Consider the following 20,627-nt stretch of genomic DNA (forward strand, 5'->3'; position numbering starts at 1 on the left):
GTTAGCAAGGTCCTTTTGTGCACCAGGGATACATCTTGGTTCCACTGTCTGAGGTCCCTTAGATTGCTGAGTCCTTCTGGCTGAGACCCATATTCAGTGGGGCCTGAGTCAGTTCCATGCTGGATTCCCAGCTATGAGTCTGGGGGCCCGTTAGCTCCTCCTTGTTCAGGTCAGCTGTTTCTTGTAAGGAGTAAGGTTTTTTCGCCCGCTGCCTGGTCTTGTCCTGCCACTGTGCCGCCAGCCCCAAATAACACACAGAGACTCTGTATTAGATACAATTCTGTTGGCCAGGTACTAGTTTCTTATCGGCTAGCTCTGCCTTAAGTATTAACCCATTTCTATGTATTTCCACGTGGTTTCACCTACTGGGGAGTGGGGCAGGCATCTGGTCTCCCTGATCTCTCCATGCTGACTCCTTACTTACTACTTCCTCTTTCCTCCTCATCTCCTAGTCCCGCCTATCTTGCTTTCCTATTGGCCAACAGTGCTTTATTCATTAACCAGTATGAGAAACATATACAGAATGACATCTCCCATCAGTCTCTATGTGTTTCTGCAGCCTGGTCTTGTCTTCTCCATCTGCATCTGGGTTCTAGTTCGACTCAGTGTTTATGTATGAGTGTTTGCTTCTGTTTCCAACAGGTATTAGATGAGGGCTCCATAATGGTGGATAAGTTAGTTGTTGATCTCACTATCCGGGAAGGACAGTTATGGTAGCCTTTCCATGGAAGGATGGGCGTGTTTTCAAAACTAGGGAAACATCATAAGTGATGGAGAGGAGGTATATACTCAGGGAATATTCATGATACAGAAGTTCAAAGAGTATCTTTGGGACTAAGTGCAATTTATTAGACTACCTTTACACTCAAGTGTTCTCTCCCTCTGCCCCACTCCCCTCTGTTTTAATAGCATACTTCAGAATATCTTTCTAGCAGATCCTGTGATCAAAAATATTTCAGCATGAGAAAGCAGAACATGTCATGGAAAACCATTTATTCATCACATTTTGATATGACACCTTTGTTTTTTCATATTAAAAGTGCTCATTAGCAGGGGGATTGAAAACAGCTTGAAATTGCAGTGGAACACAGAGATGTAAAAAAAAACTCATCTCATTTCCATCATGTGCTTGACTTGAGACACATTTGGGCTATACCTTGATGTTGTTTGCATTTACCTAGAATTATTCCATGTCTCTATGCATATTGCTCTAGTCTTATGTTTTAATTCTAATCTCCCTTTCTTTTTCGTCTCCATTCCAGATCTTTCACTATTTTTATTCTATCTTCTGCTCCATTTTTGTTCATTTGAGCTCTTCTTTAAAATTTACTTTGTGCTTCTCATTCAATTTATTTCCTTCTTTCTGACTTTCTTTCTTCCTTCCTTTCTTCATTTCTTTCTCTTCCTGTTCTTTCCTTCTTTCTGTTTCTTTCCTTCTGTGTTTTTACCCAGGGAATGGTAGTAAAGGAAGAGGAGGTGAATAAGAAAAGGTGGAGGTTCATAGTGGGTCTGTCATACATCAGTCTCATTCAACTGACTCCAAAAGGGATATATACTAGGCCAAAGTGCTCATATTTCTTTCCCTTAGTGTAAGGCACATGCCTTCTCTGTATCTTATCTTTCTTTGTTTTCCAAAATTAAAGCAAAAGAAAGCTTTTTCAATCTGCCCCGGGAGATGTGAGGATAAAACTTGGTGATTAAAATGAAAAAGGTTTGGAAAGAAATAAATCAGCGTTACTGTGAAGCAACACAGGGTGAGGGTATGGATACCTTGCACTGTGCCAGACAACATTAAGTGAGGATGGCAGTTCTTGGGCCTTTGAAGAATGTGTTTCTTTTCCCTTGGGTTTGATTCTAACAAATCCTTTGGTTGACTTGTTTGAATGTTCTTAGTGTCTTAAAAGGAGAAAGAACTTGCTCTTTTTGATGCTGTTCATTTTCATTCTTTCCCTTTTTCTTGCCTTGGGTTAGCAAATGGAACATCCAGCAGCCAGCTGTCAACACCTAAATCGAAGCAGTCTCCTATCTCTACACCCACTAGTCCAGGAAGCCTGCGGAAGCACAAGGTATTATGTCTCTTATACCTTACTAAACCCCTTTGCACTCAGTTTCTTGAAAGGCTGCATGGAGGTTTGCTCACCCATTGTGCTTCAACAGCACATTTCTTTTTGAAACTAGAACTCACCTTTGTTGACTCCATTAGGTTGATGTCCCAAGAATTCCAGCAGGGAACAAGCCTTGAGTTAGGTTTATTGATTTCTCTAACCTTTGACTTTATCATTTTTTTTTCCATTTTAGCATTTCACCCAAAGTGTAGTACTAAGGTCTCCAATATTTATTCTGAAGTAATGAGAGAAAGAAAACCACAAGCATTTGCCACACCAATTCAAACACATGACAAAGGAAGTACTGAGGGTGCCTTACATCATTAGGCACCCGTCAATGGATGTAATATAAATATAGTAGTTAAAACTTGCATTGAGTTGGAACTGGAGAGATGGCTCAGTAGGTAAGAGTTGTACTCTCCTTCCAGAGGACTAGGTTCTGTTCTGAGCACCCATACCATGTGACTCACATCGAATTCTAATTCTGGAGGATCTGATGCCTTCTTCTAGCCTGAACAAGTACTGCACACATGTGATGCTCAGATACAAATAAACTTTACAATTCTTTTAAAGGTTGTGACTAGTTACTCTCTTCAGATTTGCTGGACATCAATGAACTAATGGACCCTAGTTTTGTTGTGTGCATTCTTCATTACTAAGGAGAGTTTTGTGCAGTGTATGCATAAAGGATACAAAACTCTAGATTCAATAAATAGCACATAAAAAAATCCCTAGCAAATCCATAGCATCTGTTTCCAAGCGTATTCCTTCCCAGAAATCAGCCTTATGTAGAGAATCTGGTGTGTTCACTGCTTTAAATTTCTTATACCTTAGATAGTATGGATGTGTTTTTTCCCTTTAATTATAACACTGGAAAGCAAGTTATGTGTTTTTTCCCTCTAATTATAACACTGGAAAGCAAGTTATGTTGAGATTTTGGCCCTGAAGCTTTTGTGTAAGATGCAAGAAATCAATGTCTTAACCATATATTTGACTCCAACATAGAATGATCTGAATGGGAGATTTTGTAGATGGAAATATTTTATTGAGTTACTTCAATAAGACTATTATAGACAAGGAAATAGAAACTAATCCAGATGCCTTACTAGTGCAACAGAATTAGCAACAGAACTAGTATGCAGGTCACCACTAGTGGTATGCTAGAGTCAGTTTACACTAGCTTTTGAGTTGAATTTTTTAAAGAAAATATGGAAATGAGAGAGCTCATGAGGCCTCAACCCTACGAAAAGAACTACAGGCAAGTAAGGATTGCTGAGAGCAAGAGTATTATTCAGGGAAGAGCACACTAATTGGTTACCCAATACCAAATGGTTATCCCTGAAAACATACAAATCACATAATACCCACTGATCACACACACGCATGCATGCACGCACATGCCTCACTTTTAACTATATGTGTAGTGATATCATGCTCTTAGTCTTAACTTGGTCACAGTAGGATTATTTGGACCGTAGAAACCAGCAAATAAGATTATAATTTTCCCCACAGAAAGTTAATTGTTAAATACTTAACAGCATGACTAGAGAGATGATGCCTCAGGGGTAAAGGCACTTGTTACCAAGCCTGACAACTTCAGCTCAGTCCCCAGAACCCACATGGCAGGAGAAAAATGACTCCTAAAAGTTGACCTCTGGCCTCCCTATGTGTGATGTGGTACAGGAAAATGTACACACACACACACACACACACACACACACACACAATGTAACTTTAAAAATATTCATGGCATACCACTATCCAATAAATCTTGCCATTATCTTTTTTTTTCTCTTTTGTAACAGCACAGTTTTAGTTTCCTAATTAATTTGGCTTTTGCATGCTCTGTTATTAATAATGCCTGTTTCTTTCCTTTAATGAGCCCTTTTATTTTTTGTATTGCTCCTCACAAGAACCTTTGGATTATCCTTCTTGACCTATTGGATTTCAGAATACACTCAACTGTCTCTGTAGTCTGTGTTCCTGGGAGGCTGTGAGTTGGATGAAAATCACATTACAGTCAAGTTTTTTTTTGTTATTTTCTAAGTAGCAAAAGTTGATAATCTAGATGTGACAAGATGGTAACAACCTGTCTCTGATATTTCAGTGTCAGGAACATCTGCCTAGACTACATTGCTTCTTAGTGCACCTTCACTTTATGTCCTTCTGCAACTCCTTTCCTTTCTGGGAAATGTGCTCTATGCCAGCACTTTCCATCAAGCTTTCCCAAAGTGTCGAAAGCAGCTTGAGCATTTCCTCTACACACTTGTATCATTCAGCCTTTAGACTGACATGTATATCCAGTTCATTTAGGTTGAGGACCCATTCTTTGTAAATCATTCAGGTGAGTTTTGGCATTGTCAAATTTGTTTCTCCTGATTGAATTAGTAGACATGTGTGACTTGTTTATTTTTCCACTCAATTCTGTAAACAATTTTAGACACTGAAGAACTAGATAAAACTCCTAAATGGCAGCATTGTCAGAGCTGGGCTGTTATCTTCTTTGCACAGTTCTCAGTGTATTCTATTCTTAAGATGAATTTTTCTTAAGATAGAAAAACAAACAAAGGCAACAAATTATACCACACCTTCCTAGTCAAACCTTCAAATTAAATATACATTTAGATTTTGGTATAATGTTATTATAAAAACATTTTTATCTCTTCAGACTTACAGAAGAATTGTAATAATAAAGATCCTGTATTATTTTTATGCACATTCATCAGTCATTTTTATTTTGCTCCATTTACCTTGAGTCATTTGAGAGGAAGTTGAACGTAGCATGCCCTATACACTGAAACACCCAAATGCATATTTCCTAAGGACAAAAATGGTTTACAACCAGGGCACAATTTTCAACATCATGAGATTTACTCCACAAAGACAAAAACATTATAGTGTGTATTCAAAATTTATCAATTGCCTCAGTGACATTTTTTTGGTCCAGAATCTAATCTAGGATCAAGTATTACATTTATCTGGCAGTGTTCATTTAGTATTTTTTTGATCTGGAAGGGTTCCTGAGTGTTTTATCTTTCAGGACGGTACATTCTAGAAATGAAATGTACATCCCTTTCTGTGCATCTTATCAGGAAGCAATGGCCTCACATTTACATGGCCGAAAATGGAGACTGAGCTAAAAGCTGGTTGTGATCTTGGTTCAACCCTTCCAAATCTCAGCACCAAGCTTTGCATCTGTCCTTTCACCCTGCCTGCTACCTGAGCCTTAGCACCAGCAATCTCTGGGCGGTGGCCAGAGCAGATCTCATCGGAACTTCTGTCCAAGTGAATCTGAAAGGTGTGAGTCATGGTGGAGACAGGAAGCAGGTGGCCAAGGCAATCTCTTGCCTCCTATGCAATGGGAAACAATCTTGAAGTCCTAGCATCCCCTTGGTAACTTTTGATTGCTGTTCTGGGGCTCTAAGCTGTAATCAGATGCTTGGCTTCTCTTAGGCAGCTCATGGAGAATCCTCTTTAATGCAGCTGCAAAGAGGTTAGCCAAAGTCCTCATACTCAAGTGCTGCAATATGGACACACAGCACATTTTAAGGTAGTTAATGAGAACAACATTTCAGTTTGCATTTCTATACTGCTTTAACCTTTCACAAGCCATGTTCTCACTTATCCTTGAAATATCCCTGTGAAAGAGAAAAAGGGCAGATAGATAGCCTTCCCTTGTACAGATGAGGGCAAAAGTTAAGAGATTAATGGCAGCCTCAACATGATTTAGCAAATATTTAAGACTGCTTTTGGAGCTAATACCCAATTTTAAATGTTTAAAAATATAGAAACATAGAAAAACTCTTTGATTTCATTAAGATGATTGTCAGATTAGTGATTTCACTCACAGTTCTCAACTTGAAGAATTTTATGCGATGTGGCAATGAAAGGAAAATGTTTCAGACATAGTGCCTGAACATATAGCTAACATCATTTACATATACACTTACTTCTATTTGCACATATCTTCTGCCATCCTAGCAGTGATCAGAAAGATAGTTTGAAGAATAGAGTAACAGGCACAATCAACTGGAACATATGTAGTTTTGGCTAATATAAGGAAGAGCACAAAACAGTGTGGAAAGGGCATTTGATTGGGTCCCAAGGAAGGTGGAAATTAACAAAGAATTCACAGAGGTGATGTCTAACTTGGATCCTGAAGGCTGAATAAGCTTTGTAAAGGCTGGTGAGATAAACAGACACACAGGCTTTAAAACATCAGTAACAGCAATGCTATACCACAAACAAAGCACAGGATAAGTTGGGAAAACAGCAAACCTAACAAAAGCTAGGTCTCCTCAATGTCCTTCCTGACTTGGCCTATAAGCTCCTTGGACTGAAGACCAACTTTTTGTTTTCTCTAATGCAACAGTATTGCCAGCACAGCTGTATTTGTTACAAACATTTTGTTCTGTAGGGCTCCAAGGAACTAAGCAAATGAATTTCAGGTGCAAATTATTTGTATTGTTAAGCAATAAGTGTGTTTCTGTATTTCTACATGTCAATCAACAAAAACAGAATGATGAGGTAATTACATTGTTCTTATTTTACAACCCTCAGGCTTTAAATATGAAGTGAATTGATAGAGATACAAAAGCAGTTCATACCTAGGTTTATTCCTATGGGTCCTGTCCATGGCCTGAATCTTTACTCTAAGTCACAGCAATTGCAAATAGAGTTTTAACAATTCTACCCTTAGCCTCTCCTTGTTTCTTTTGAGGTAAAGTCTGCAACAATAATCTAGTATATTTATTTACACCAAGTGAGCAAATAATAATAAGAATAGATAACATTTTAAAAATAAAAGATAGTTTAAAAAACAATCAACAATGCCCAGCAAAATGCATTTAACACAAAACCAAGAATTGAATACTGAGCAAGAGACAAGACAGAAAAGAGTGAGACTGGTAGCTGATATAATGCCTATTTACCAGTAATTACTTTAAATATTAGATTAAATATTAGTAGATTAGTCACGGGCTCAAATTAAAAGCTTGTGATTGCCAGAATAGTTTTTTTTTAAGGCAAAACCCATCTTTAGGCTGTCTAAAACAGAAGCAATATAGAATAAAGATGTAATTATGCTGAGAGAAGAATCACGGGGAAAAAAGCTATGAAGGAAATAGGAAGATATAGATAAAAAGATACAAAGCAGTAGATAAGTTGGATTAATATATATACAGCTCTAACACACAAAGAATACGTAACTAAAAGCTATGATGGCAATATAAATGTTAGAAAAATATTGATCTAAAAGCAAAATTGTTATTACGGAAAATAAAATTATTGATGGCAAAGGGAAGGGTCAATGGTTTCAGAAAATGTAAGTATAAGTAAAGGTAGACCCCTTAAGAACATTGTGTCAGTATTTGTGAAACAGAAACTGATGGAATTAAGGTAGGCAACCCAAATGTAACCTAACTGCATTAACTGAAAAATTCAATACCTCAAATTGAATAATGAATAGAATCATGAAATAGAAGTCCAACAAGTAAGTCCTTTATGATATTGAGGGTAAACTTACAAACTATGAGCCAAATAACTGCACTTTGTTTTCAAAAGACTAGAATGCAATGGGTATTGCAAGTTAGTGAACTCCTTGAGTTTCTCAGGAAATACATAAAGCCTGTGAATACTATAAAGGCCACTTGGAGACTTTTACCCTAGTGAAGCACTGGGCTTCATTCAATTGTTTAATTTCCATCTTAATACACTCTTTATTTAAATTCCATCTAAAAGTTTTGCTACAGGGTAGCACCAATTCCTTTCCCTTTCTCTGGCCTCTTATAAACATACAAATTATGTCTTTATACACAAAATGTCCATCAACACATTTTTGTAATTATCAGATCATACAGTTGTAGTTTGAAATAAACCAGACACAGAAAGAAAACTATTGCATGATCTCACTTATGTGTGGATTTTTTTTTAAAGAAAAAAATCAAATATCCAGAGATGGAGAACAGAGCATATGTTACCAGAGGGACTAGGAGAGTGGAGAAACTGGGACATGTATATCAACAGATATAACATAACAGACAAGTTATATGAACAGAACAGACCGAAATATACAAATCTAGTCTACAAAGTCACTGAATTTAATAAAACCTATGAAGGAAGTATATTTAGTTGTCCTTCTCATACAAGAAAAGAACTATGTGACTTCCATAGATATTTGTTTCTCTATATATCTATGGAAGTCACATAGTTCTTTTCTGTTTATCAATCAACATTAAAAGAAAAGAATTACAACATCTAGTGTATAGAGTTCCTGGAATGTATTTGCAAATTTGCCTTATTGGTTTTTTTTTTTTTCTAATGAGGGTCTGAATTATCATAGCTCCTTGAAAGTCTATCTTTAATATTTGTTGTACGTCAAGTAGGCTAGCAGTGAACTCTGATTGGGGATACCCACACTTATTACTTATAGTAAAAATTTGGATTCAAAAGGATTTTCTTGAGTTCATTACCTATTTTGATCCAGTAAGACTTTGTTGTTGATGGTGTCTGTGAATGTTGGGTCATGATTTCAACAATTTATCAGGTGGTTGACATCTCTACATTAGCATCTACTTGCTGTTTGTGCAGTGCCCCAAAGTCATCTGGGGCTTACAGATTAGGACAATCTTGTGTGTTATTACTGAGAGTGCACTCAGTCACCAACTCATATATAACACATAAAACATATTCCCAGGAATATATGTTAAAGAGTTTTGAAGTTTCCCATGGACTGCTAATTTTTACTGCTTTTCCCTATATGGTTTTAAGACTAACTTTTACCCCTTGATAAATTCATACTTTACAGAAATCTGGAAATATAGTATTTTTGAGAGAGGGTATCAAAATTTAGCCCTGGATACACTGCATCTGCTGTAAAGTCCAGGCTGCCCTCAAAGTCACAAATATCTGCCTACCTCTGCCTCCCTGGTGAAGGGGTTAAAATCATGAAGCATGACAATGAGCCTGGCTATGAAGTTATGATTTTTAAACAATTGTATTGGTTAATGTTTCCTGAAAATGCTGATTGTGGCAAGTGTTTTCTGAATCAAATCAAATAAAGGGGAACTCTGTGAGAAGGAGTTTCCAGAAGGCTTCTACATAGGTCAACTTTGGAATTAAGGCATCGCGGGTTCTCCCAACACAACTGCATTGCCCAGTGGCTCTTAGGCTGTAGTTTTGATTAATATTGGAGGTCTCTGGTTTTCAAAGACTCTGTGGGGTTTGGCAGAGGGAAAATGAAAACAGGGCAAGCCAGGACACCAAAAATCTTAGTAGTCTTACTTAACTCAGCCATTTTTGCCCTGAAACAAACAAACAAGCAAACAAAAAAGCTATTGTTGTAGTATAAGCCTTTGATTCATTTGCAGAGCTCTGGAAAAGTTGATTTTGAGAGTGTTATAATACTTCTGGAGAACTAAAATTTCAGAGCTCCACTACACAATTCTTCTGTGAGTCTGCAGTCCAAAGATGCTTTTGGCCATAAGCAGTTTTCACTGTGAAGTAAATCCAGTTACAGATTCATTGTACTGTCTGTTGCTTTGCTTTAGTTCAATTTCATACATGTTGTTTGCACTTCTTTTATTTCTTCCTTATCATTGTCATTCTTAGGCACACACATGTACACTCACAATCAAATGAGAACATACCAATCTGCAAGATACTTACTTCTAGGGGAAACTGAGTAAGGAACATATTTGTATAATACAGGACTACTTCTCCATACATACACCTTTAAAGCTCCTTGTGAATATATTAATTTTTAAAAAATAAAAATCAGAAACATGCTATTTCAAATAATTAAAATGACCTCCAAACTCAAGGTACTAAGTACAGGAGAGTTAACTTGGTGTCTTATCTTCTTACAGGACTTGTATCTGCCGCTGTCCCTGGATGACTCTGATTCACTTGGCGATTCCATGTGAAAGATGGGAGGCTACCTAAAAACCTATCATTATAGCAGAATTCGTTCGCTCAAGTGACCAACAAGGCTATTGGTGCTTAACCGCTGTTGTTGTTGTTATTTTTCAAAACACTTTGTAGTATGTAGGGTTTATTTTCTTGTGACTTCTCCTCTGGGCCACTAATTCACAATTACCAATAATGAGAGATAGATTGATAACCATCATTTTGAGTGACTTTTGAGAACTACAAAATGTGCTAGCCTATGAATGACCTTTCTACTGAATGCTTAGGGGCCTTTGTATTTTCCCCACTAAATTTGTTCTGATACTAGTCTTTCTTATGTGGAAGGCTGTTTACATACATATCACTTCAAATGTTTGTGTGTGGGGGAAACATTCATATGCAGATCTAAAAGTGAAAAACCTAAGTGTCCCTTGCCTCTGTACCTTCAAAATGCTGGAGGATCTCAGGAGGGTGGCAAGTCTGATCCTTGGCCTCACTCTATGCTCTTAATTGAGCCCCCAGTATTCTGTGTAGCACTAATCCTTTCTGTCAAGGAGGAGAAACACCAGCTACTTAAATTGTGACACCATGTGCTTAGGAGTATAGTATAGTACAGGGCTAGCTGAAAGAGATGAGGCAGAATTGGGTGAAAAATGCCCAAATTTCAGTAGGATTTATAAAGCACAGTAGATTCCTGGTCAACCCCTCTATTGGGGAAATTTGGAATAAAAAATGATGAGTTTGGGTAAGTGATGTCACATATATGATTCCTCCGGGAGGCTTTCTAACATACAAAGTTAGTACATGAATAGTATGGTATCCATCTAGCTCTGTTCTATTGAATGCCTTGTAAACAACCAACACTACAAACACTGTGAGAATTTCTTTTCAGGTCTGACACCTTTGGTAGCTTTTTATAGCAAGAAACCATATCCTTTTTTATAAAAACTTGTCTGTATTTCAGGAGCAAAACTCTGCAGGCTCCTTTTTTATAAACTGGTGATTTTTTTCATTTGTCTAAAAAACACAAGCAGAAAATTTACCAAAAAAAAATTGCAGCAGAATACTGTAGTTTAGAAATCATGCTCTCACTGCCAAACAGAAAGCTCCGGGAGAAAACACAATGACTAGAGGCCAATTCAATAGAATCAGTCTTTTGATACCTTTTTAACAGTTACACTTACAGTAATAATTTCAACGTGGACCAGACATTCTAATTATATTTTAAATGAAATGTTATGGCATATTTTATGTAACCCTTTTTTATCTATAATCCTAATATTTCATACTGAAGATGCAGAGACCTTTCACTTGTCTTTAGCATTAGAAAGGATTTCTCTTTATTAAGGATTGATCACTTGGAATAACTCTCAGTCTTTGAAACACTGATTTTTGTCTGTAATCATAGCCCATAATAGCCAAGACAACTAAATTTAGGTGAAAGCCATGCATGCCAAGCCTGTGTTTGATTTTAATAGATAGGAATATGTCTTTTATTTCTTTGCAATTGTTCAGTTAGTTTGAAAGATGCAGCATTCAAAGCCAAGATGTTTGGCTGCTGAATGATATGTAGTTGTCCCACCATTCTAAGTAGAATGAGTGTGGGGTTCGTGTGTGTGTGTGTGTGTGTGTGTGTGTGTGTGTGTGTGTGTGTGTGTGTGCGTGCGTGTGTGTGTGTCTAGGCTGCTTCATAATTAGGAAATACTGCAGGACAACTCAACGTGCATTGATGGCAACTTGATAGCATTGTTGATGTTCAGGGGGAAGTAGGTTGGGAAGGGTAGTTAGAGGCCCCTTGATAATTTTACGATGTCCTTAATTGCAAGATTACAAGAAACATTTTTGTTTTGATCAGGAGAAGTGAGATGATGGGAGTTGTGATTTCTGGTGAAACTGGTCATTGAAGAACCTGAAATGATGAGGTTCTGCTCTTGCCCTTCCTTTTTGTGTATACTCACATGAAATGATTAAGAAGCCCATTTTATTTACCCCTTATTTCTTTCTGGAAGCTCAGTGTTTTCTTAGTGCCCTCCCAGAATATCTGAGTTAATTGGGGCAAATTGGTTATTCTGGATGGATAGAAATTATACAGATAGAAATTATGGTAGGAGGTCTATTTTTGAAACCTCTGGGCTAGATGCTCCAACACACTGCATGCCAATCTTTCAGAAATCATTTGTAGTATCATCTTCATTGAAGATGAGAACATAGAGATCCAGACAGCTTAATGATGTACTGAAAGAGTAGGGGCAGAGAAAATTCAAAGTCCCTCATGCCTAGGCTTCTCAGTAGTCCCCATTTTCTTTAGCGTGTTCTTGGAACATTCTTCTATGACAGCAGTGCCCTTTCTGTTCTTCCTTGAACTAATTACAAGGAAACCTTTTACAAATAGTGTTCATTTAGACAGGCAGGTATACATGTAAGAAAACATTTAGTTTTTTGTTACTTCATGTAGCAAGGCTTGGTGTCACTCAAAACTCAAGTCTCCAATAATATCATTTCAAATTGGCTCATATTCAAGTAATTTTTTTTTTTTTGCAAAACTGAGTTCATGCATTCCTCTTATTCTTTCCCTGTTTTACCTAATCCAGTTTTACCACTTTAGAACCACTGTGTTGAGTATACAAGGTCAGCAATTATTTGCCACTGCTTCCCATGTCTCACTCTCTATTATACATACACACACACGCACGCACACACACACACACACACACACACACACACACTCACGCACGCACACGCACCACGCACACACTTCATGTTGTTTGTTCCTACCTCCTGACTTTTCTTCCCCACAGAAATAGAAATAGGGGCAAAAAGGGAAATGTATATATGGGGGCCGGGTGAACAGCTAACTTCGTAAGTAGTGGTAATTAGAATTAAAGTGAGAGAAAAGATTTTTTTTTTCTCCTAACTGTTTTGGAAAGGATAGCCATTAGCATGACTGCTTTGTGTCCTTATGGACTTGGTGTTAGCCTAGATTGAATCATAGCATTTTCTAGCTGGAAAGAAGCTTAAGATCACATCATCTGCTCCAAATTCTTCACTTTCTTAAGGCCAGGAAACAGACAAAGAAGTAAAGTAATTTCCCCCCCGAGGTCACACAGCTGCCTGCTGGCAGTGCTGGGATTAGAACCTACACCTCTTGGCTCTTATTCCAGAGTCTTTTCCAACTAGCTTGTATTGTCTTTTGTGAGGCTCCTGAAAATTCTTTCCCAGGGTCATATTGCATCCTGGATCCATATGCTACTTTGTTGATCTCAGCAACAAATCCCCTCTGAAAAGTACTCTGGTCCTCCCTCCTCACATTCTCATGGTTTCATCCACATGGGTTGCAGATAGCCCCAAAGAGAGGGAGGCACTGAAGCCCAGAGGGTTGACGCCCCACCTTGAATCTTCCAAATAGCCCCCCTCCCTGAGCTCCTGCTCTGTTCAAGTGGAATGGAAAATGACTACTTCAATGTCATTATCACACTTGCTCCTTCTCCCAGGACAAGGGAGTGGTTCCTTGTTTCCAGAGCAGAGAAAAATAAAAAGTAAAGAACACAGCAATAGCTTTGTTAATCCTGAATTTCTGAGATGACTTTTTCTTTTTAGCATTTTAAAAACTAGTCTGGCTCCATGTGGATTTCTTTGAAACAAGGCTCTCTAGGACCTAATTAATATTAATTGAGCTCTAGAAGACCTCTTACTAAGTTTACCCATGTTCAGGAACTTCTCATTTCTCCTCCTCTCCAGTTGGGTGTGCCCAGTGAATCCTAAAGTGGGTGTGTAGCTTCTATATCCCAGATACTTCTTAGAATCACCCAGCCCAAGTTTAAGGCGAGTAACACAACACTTGATCTGTATACAACTGTGTCTCCATCCCCAGTCTCTTCCCTGTTCTAGGCAGTGATTCCACATTCCCTCTCACATCTGATTCCAAATGGGTTTCCCTTTTAGAAAACAAAGAAGTAATACAAACTCCATCCCTATGGCATGGGAGAAGTAGCATGTCCATGTGTCCCAAATGAGATTCTGCAGTGATGAGAATGTTTCAAGAGACTAGGCTGCCTCAGGATCAACTGTGTCAAAAGAATTCTCTAGCAGAAGCCCCATAGCAACATAGCTTAGCTGAGTTCTTCACGTAGTCTAGCTTCCTTCCTTCCTTCCTTCCTTCCTTCCTTTCTTTCTTTTCCTTTTTTCTTTCTTCTTTTTTTCTTTGTTTTTTGAATGGTGATTGGAGTTTGTCCTTGGGCACATGAGGTCACTTGGACCCATATCAAGGCCTCATTTATATATTGCCTTCACTACATTAAGAGGTTTAGCTTCTAGGCTCAAACTAGTTTCCTAAGAAGGTCAAAGTCTTGGATTTGAGAAATGGCTTAGCATTTTAGAGTACTGGCTACTCTTCCAGAGGACCAAGATTTAATTTCCAATACCCACATGGCATCTCACAACTGTAACTCAAGTTCCAGGGCCTCTGACACCCTCACATAGCCATGCATGCACAAAAACATCAATGTACATACATTAAATTATTTTTTAAAAAGAAGGCCATGGGTGTCTTGGAGCTCACATAGGAGCACAGGAGTGTCTATAGTCCTATGGTTTAGACTTTGAACCCTTAGAGAATAAAGGCTGAGAACTGATCTGGCCATTAAAAACATGTCAGAGGTGATCTAGGACCTCTTTTGTAGCAACAGAACCCTGAAAATGCTAGGACTTCTCCCTACTCTGGAATTTAGAAGCTGCCATGCTTCTGCCTCTACCCCACTAAAACCACACATGTAGTACCACTCACTGTTCTTGGAGTCATGTACAATTTTTTCTTCTTTAAAAGCATGGCCACCAGGAACAAGGAATGCTCACGGCGTTTCATGCTTTCTTTTTGATTAGAGGGGCATCTTCCTTGGGTACAAAATGGAGTTTTCTTAGCTATCACACGGAAAGCCTCATTTATTCTTTGCATCTAGCCTTGGTGTTGTTTCGCATATCTCCTTTTTAAGGAGCAATGCAGAGCTTGGGGTTTGACCAAGTTGCTGTGAGATTGGCTATCATTTGGGAATTGAAGTGTTTCTCAGTTTATGGATGTCAAAATCTTCTGGAATTAGAAGTGATTTTTCCACCTATTAGGGGTACTTGGAGCTAGAAAATTCTCATTGGAAAGTAAGGTACTTTGCTGCTTGGGTTAGAAGGGCAGGTGAGTTGGAAAAGGTCAAATAGAAAAAGTCAGAAAAGAAAATCTTGTAAGCTAAAGCAAAGACCTGAAGGCATCGGAATTTCTCATTTCTGGGCAATAACTCAAGGAAATAAGTGGCTTTTTGTCATTCTACTTGCCATCTCCTTTCTCCATCTAGATGCCTATTTTTGTTCTCAGTTTAAACTCTGTTATCAATCTCTCATACCATAGTAAAAATAAACAAACAAACAAACAAAAAACCCACCCATTCTTTGACCTGTATAGTCCCTCCCCCTCTTTTGGAATCCTTTTCTTCTTCCCTGCCTCACCATTGGGTATATGCTTCTTCTTAGCTCGTAAGTTTGACCTTGGGATTGAAGAGAATTTATTTTCAGTCTCAAAAATTCCAGGTCCCACCACTATTTAGCCACAATTAGGTTGGTGGAAATCAACATGAATCTTGCCCTTCCTGCTTTTCTGTTTTAGTCTCAGCAGATCTTTTCGAGCATCATTGTTACAGCTCATGGATATTCCAGTCTTTATATTCTAAGCAAACGTTATACAGAATACTTTGAGCTTTTTTCAGTCTGCCATTTTTGTGCAACAATGTTGTGTGCTCAGATAAATAATCAGCTGAACAGGAAAGAAATCCTCCCATCCATTCAAATTGGCTAGATAATCTGTTGATTTCATTTAATTTGCTCATAGTTTAAGAAAGCTGCAATATAATATCAAAGGAGACCACAGGTAATTGTTTTTGTCATTTGGTTAGGCTGAGTTGGGAGGAGAAGCAGGAACAATTTGTTTAAACTTTTACCACTACTCATTAAGCTCTCTGTTATAACATTATGATGTGTTTTCTGCCTGTTGAATTGTTTAAGCCAAGCTAGTAGGCAATTGAGTTTAATTTAAGCCAAAAGAGTATTTAACAAATTTAGGCTATAGAAGAAACTACTAAGTTGAAAGGCATTTGTCCTTCTGATACTAGATTTGCCTAAACATTTTCCTTATAACACCAACTGTTCATGATCTAGCACAGGCAGACCATGTATGAGTAATTAGTGGGCTTAAGGAGCCTGCTGATTAATTCAACAGAGTGCACAACCGCTGGGAATGTCACTGCTCAGCAATACCATATGCATTGCCTGATTTTCCAGTGACTTTTCTTTCTAAAGTAAGGTTATGCTAAAATATACCCAATGTTTGGTAGTGTATTATATTGCAGCATTAAGCCAACAACCCCTTGTGACTTGTACACAGCTAATGCATGGTTTGAGACTGGATTTTGCATTTTTCATGTGCAGTAAAATTATTTTTAATGTTTTTGGTCACCTTTTTGTGCCATTAAACTTGTACAGAAAATGCTTTTATGGCCATTTTCAAAGGGAAAACGTTTAAAATGGAAACAGCCCACCCTTTCTGCCCTATAGCTGTAGTTAGAATTGAGTAACTGTAGCAAAACAGCTGTAATTGGTGGTTGTAGTGTTAGAGGTGTTAGCTTGCTAGTGACTACCTTTGGAGAGTAAATGCATGGTCTTGTACATCACATTTCTTAAATAACTCATTTTATCCTCTGAAAAGAATATATTATCCCATGTGGCCCTCTTCCCTCTCCCCATTCCCTGCTCCCAGGTTTCTTACAATTAACTGTAAATAACTTTTCTAGGGGCCAAGAATTCCTGCCAAGTAAACTCAGCAAAGAGTAAATAAACCAAAAAGAATTTTACGACAATTTCTCAGAAATTATTGACCATTTCTCAAGGAATGGTATGCTGATTAAAGACTAACCTCTCTTTTATGTTAAAGTAAGAGGAAAACTGGGGGTGTCTTTTGTTGTCAAATTGCATTATAGAACAGACCATTTCTTGGAATCACACAACCCAAAGATGTGCCTGATCCTTGCATTAATTTTGAGGTATCTGGAGACATCAGAAGGTGGTGACCAATAATTATTGGGGGAAAAGAAACGTAAGACAGAAACATTTGACAGATATTCAGGGGTCTCAGCTACCCCTCAGTCAAGCAAAGGCAAGGACATGATGTGTTTAGATGCGATGCTGTCTTTTCCCTTGGCAACACAGTACACTCTTAAGACTGTGAGTGATGCAAAGGCAGTGTTTCAAGAAGACACTCTTCTTTTTGGTTTACTGGTGTATGGTATGTTAGGCAAGGCCCATGTAAGCTGGTTAGAGCAGACCCTTTATATCTCCTGTGACTGTTAATCTCCCCCACCATAATTTGATGAGGGCTCTTTGGTTTGAGGACTTCAAGGTTGCCTAGGGAAGTTCCCCCATGTGTGTGAGGTATTGTGAACTGTGAACACTGTTCATCTGCAGTGTTCAATATTGGGCAGCCAAAGAGCTGCTCTTGCAATCTTTTTTGGCTCTCAAGATCTGTTCTCCATTGCATTCTCATTTATGTGTACATTTACAAGATGTGTGTAATGTCATTTTCCAAAAATAAAATTTGATTTCAATATTTCTGGCTGACATTTTCCTTTTTCAATCATTGAACCAATGATCATATAACCACAAAATGTCCAAGCTGGAAGGAAAGTTATACATTATATTGTTCAACCCCTTAATTTTATAGAGGAGGAAGCTGAGAATTAATGTATGATGGAAATAACCATAATTAACAGCACAGCATGTCTGCAGCATATAAGATCTTGGATCTCTATAGCTGGGAAGGAATCAAATCTCTCTTGTTATATAAAATGTTTTGGCTGAGGTAAGTCTGTGTCACCAAATAAGAGGCAATTTCTTTTACTGTGCTTTCAGACAGTGAAGAAAGACTTCACAGTTCTTGAAAATACCTTTGCTATACAACAGGCGGTTACTGGCACAGCCATTTTGGGAGAAAGAACACATACATGTTGAATTAATAAATATCAGATTCATCCTTGGACGTTAATTACTAACTTCTTACATCAGATCTTAACTAGGCTTGGGAAGAGGTTAATGAAAAGTGTGGGAGAAAAAAAATAGCACAGAGAGAAGAAGCTGAGATCTCAGGACCACTGTGATCAGCACAATTCTGTAAGGGCTAAACACACAGTCCCTGCCTCACCTTTGTTGAAGAAACATCCTTAGGTGTTCTCCAGGACCGAGAGAATTAGGAATTCCTTCTCTGGGTGGTGAGCATCAATCTGGTGGAGACAAAGTTGAGCAAGATGGAGCTTCTTGGTGTTCCTAATTCAAATAAAATTTATATGTTGGCCTCTTAGATAAAAATTTCTTTAAAATTTCATTGGTCTCTGGTGGAAAGAGAACAATCAGGTAAGCACCGTGTGTATGCCTCAGTTTCATAGAAGCAATGTACTCAATTTAAAGGACAACATTTCGTTTTGAAACCACATCCTTTTCATATTTTAAGTATTGAAAATGTTCTTTTTGCAAAAATTGGGCAAGGAAATAAATAGGTATTTGTTTTTAATATTCCAATCAAACAAAAAGATGACCAATCCTACAAGGGATTGAAGTCAAATCTCTCTCTTTTCTTTTAAATTCTAGTCTACGGAAAACACTAGTTTACCCTAAAAGAATGAAGAAATGTAGAAAGGGTATAGATTGTGGTGTAAGAAAATGGGTCTCTTGCAGTGGAACCAGTATTTATCCCCAGTGCTTGAATGGACTTTGGGAGCCCATTCCACATAGAGGGATATTCTCTCAGCCTAGATACACAGGGGTGGGCCTAGGCCCTGCTCCAAACGATATGAAGACTTTGATGATTCCCCCCATGGAAGGCCTCATCCTCCCTGGGGAGCAAATGAGGTGTAGGATGGGGGGGATTGTTGGGGAGCATGGGAGGATGGGAGGGAGAGGAAACTGTGAATGATATATAAAATAAGATTGTTTCCGATTTAAATTTAAATATTGGGTATTTTGTATTTAAAGGGAATTTTTCCTAAAACCACTCAATCTCATTCCCTCTCTCTGATTATTTTTTATCCACTTCTCAGCCTCATACTGAGGGACTGTTCATCAGCATGGCCTAAGAAGCATGTGGGTGATACTCAGCCTTAGTCCCCTCTCTACAGAGACTGAATGAGGACCTCTGAGAATAGGACCCAGCGATACTGGGTGAACCAGAGGGTTCTGAAGATCTCATTTGGAATCTCCCTGCTCTGATGATAATGAATTCCATTTCCTCTTCCCCAAGACTTAGCTAGAATGCATGATCCCATGAGCCATTTGGGTTTAGTGTTTGCATCTCTGCCTAAAAATCAGATGAAAGAGACTTTTTTTCTCAGAAAATTTTTATAGTCATAGTTTACTTTTTAGAGAAATATTATATGTAAAAGTCAATACAAAACTTACATAAATAAAGAAGTTCTTCCCAGCTATTGCAAGGAGTCAAGATGGGGTTCTGAGATGAAGTCCAGAGATGCAGTGGGGTAAGGGTGATTATAGTACTGTAGATGTAGAAGTGAGCCAACTGGAATATTGAAGAACTGGGGAAGAGAGAAAACCTAGATTGAATTCAGCCTGAATGCCCCCTGACACCCTGTTTCTTGAATCTCTTCTGTTCTGGACAGTTCAGTAGCTTCTCACATATCTCCTCCCCTGACTTCAGTCCTGGCGCTACAATGCCCATTCACATTTCACTCTAGCTGACACAGTCTATCCTTCTTCTCCTTGCCTAGAAAAATACCCTCTGAATGCCCTTCCACATTTCTCCACCTGTCTAAATGTCACATGTAGCCAAAACCTACCAGCAACGGAACTCAAGGCATATTTATAAGAAAAACAAACCCAAACATAGAGAAAAACTGGCAAATTTCTATCCTGAACTTTCCAGGGCAGGCCTGATCTTATGTAATTTTCCCCCTTTTCCAAATAAAGGTGATTTGTTAAACATATAACTAAATGTGATTTTTGTTTTTATACATTTCTAAAAAAGAATTTCCATAAATACACTCACAAATTGGAAAACATCCCTTGTCAGGCCACACATCTGTACTGAGGGGTATGGAAAGTAGGATTCTTTTAGGGGAGAGGCTTTCCCCAGGTTTCCTTGTCAGCCTGTCTGTACTCCCCCATGTCTGTGACAGAATGGGAGAAGTATAGTGCTCCCTTCATTTCTAATCCCTCCTTTTCAGTAAAGACAACATTGAGTAAGAAAGTAGTTTTTCCTTGATGGCTTCTGGTTTTCTCCGATCAAGAAGAGTCAGTGCAAACGACTGTAATCCTTTCTTTTCCCTGCCTATGTACCCCTGAATAGTTCTGAGAATGCCCTCATGGGCCGACAGAGGGGTGAGTCCTACATTTCTGAATTAAGGACCATGATCTTTCCTTCCTGAAATGCACCAATGCATATAGAATTGCAGACTGTCAAAGGCAGACAGGGCTTTATAAACCATTCAGCCAATGTTTTCTTCAGTTTCTTGGGGGAAAATTACATGGAGGGCTTATTATAAAGTCCAGGTCCAGGATCCCATCCCAGGCTGACTTCAT

The 20,627-nt window shown here is 38.3% G+C and overlaps 1 protein-coding gene across 2 annotated transcripts in view; it reads left to right on the forward strand.

Annotated features, from left to right (window-relative positions):
• Positions 1-10,107, forward strand: part of Dcx (doublecortin) — a 68,990-nt gene extending 58,883 nt beyond the window's left edge. For both annotated transcript variants that reach the window (XM_051177961.1, XM_051177962.1), the window contains exons 6-7: positions 1,972-2,066; positions 9,971-10,107. In XM_051177961.1, coding sequence (XP_051033918.1) covers positions 1,972-2,066; positions 9,971-10,027 — 152 coding nt within the window. In that variant the 3' untranslated portion in view covers positions 10,028-10,107. The remainder of the gene's footprint in view (positions 1-1,971; positions 2,067-9,970) is intronic.
• Positions 10,108-20,627: the final 10,520 nt, after the last annotated feature.

Source organism: Phodopus roborovskii, unplaced genomic scaffold, assembly GCF_943737965.1.
Source record: "Phodopus roborovskii unplaced genomic scaffold, PHOROB, whole genome shotgun sequence".
In the NCBI taxonomy this organism is placed as follows: Eukaryota; Metazoa; Chordata; class Mammalia; order Rodentia; family Cricetidae; genus Phodopus; species Phodopus roborovskii.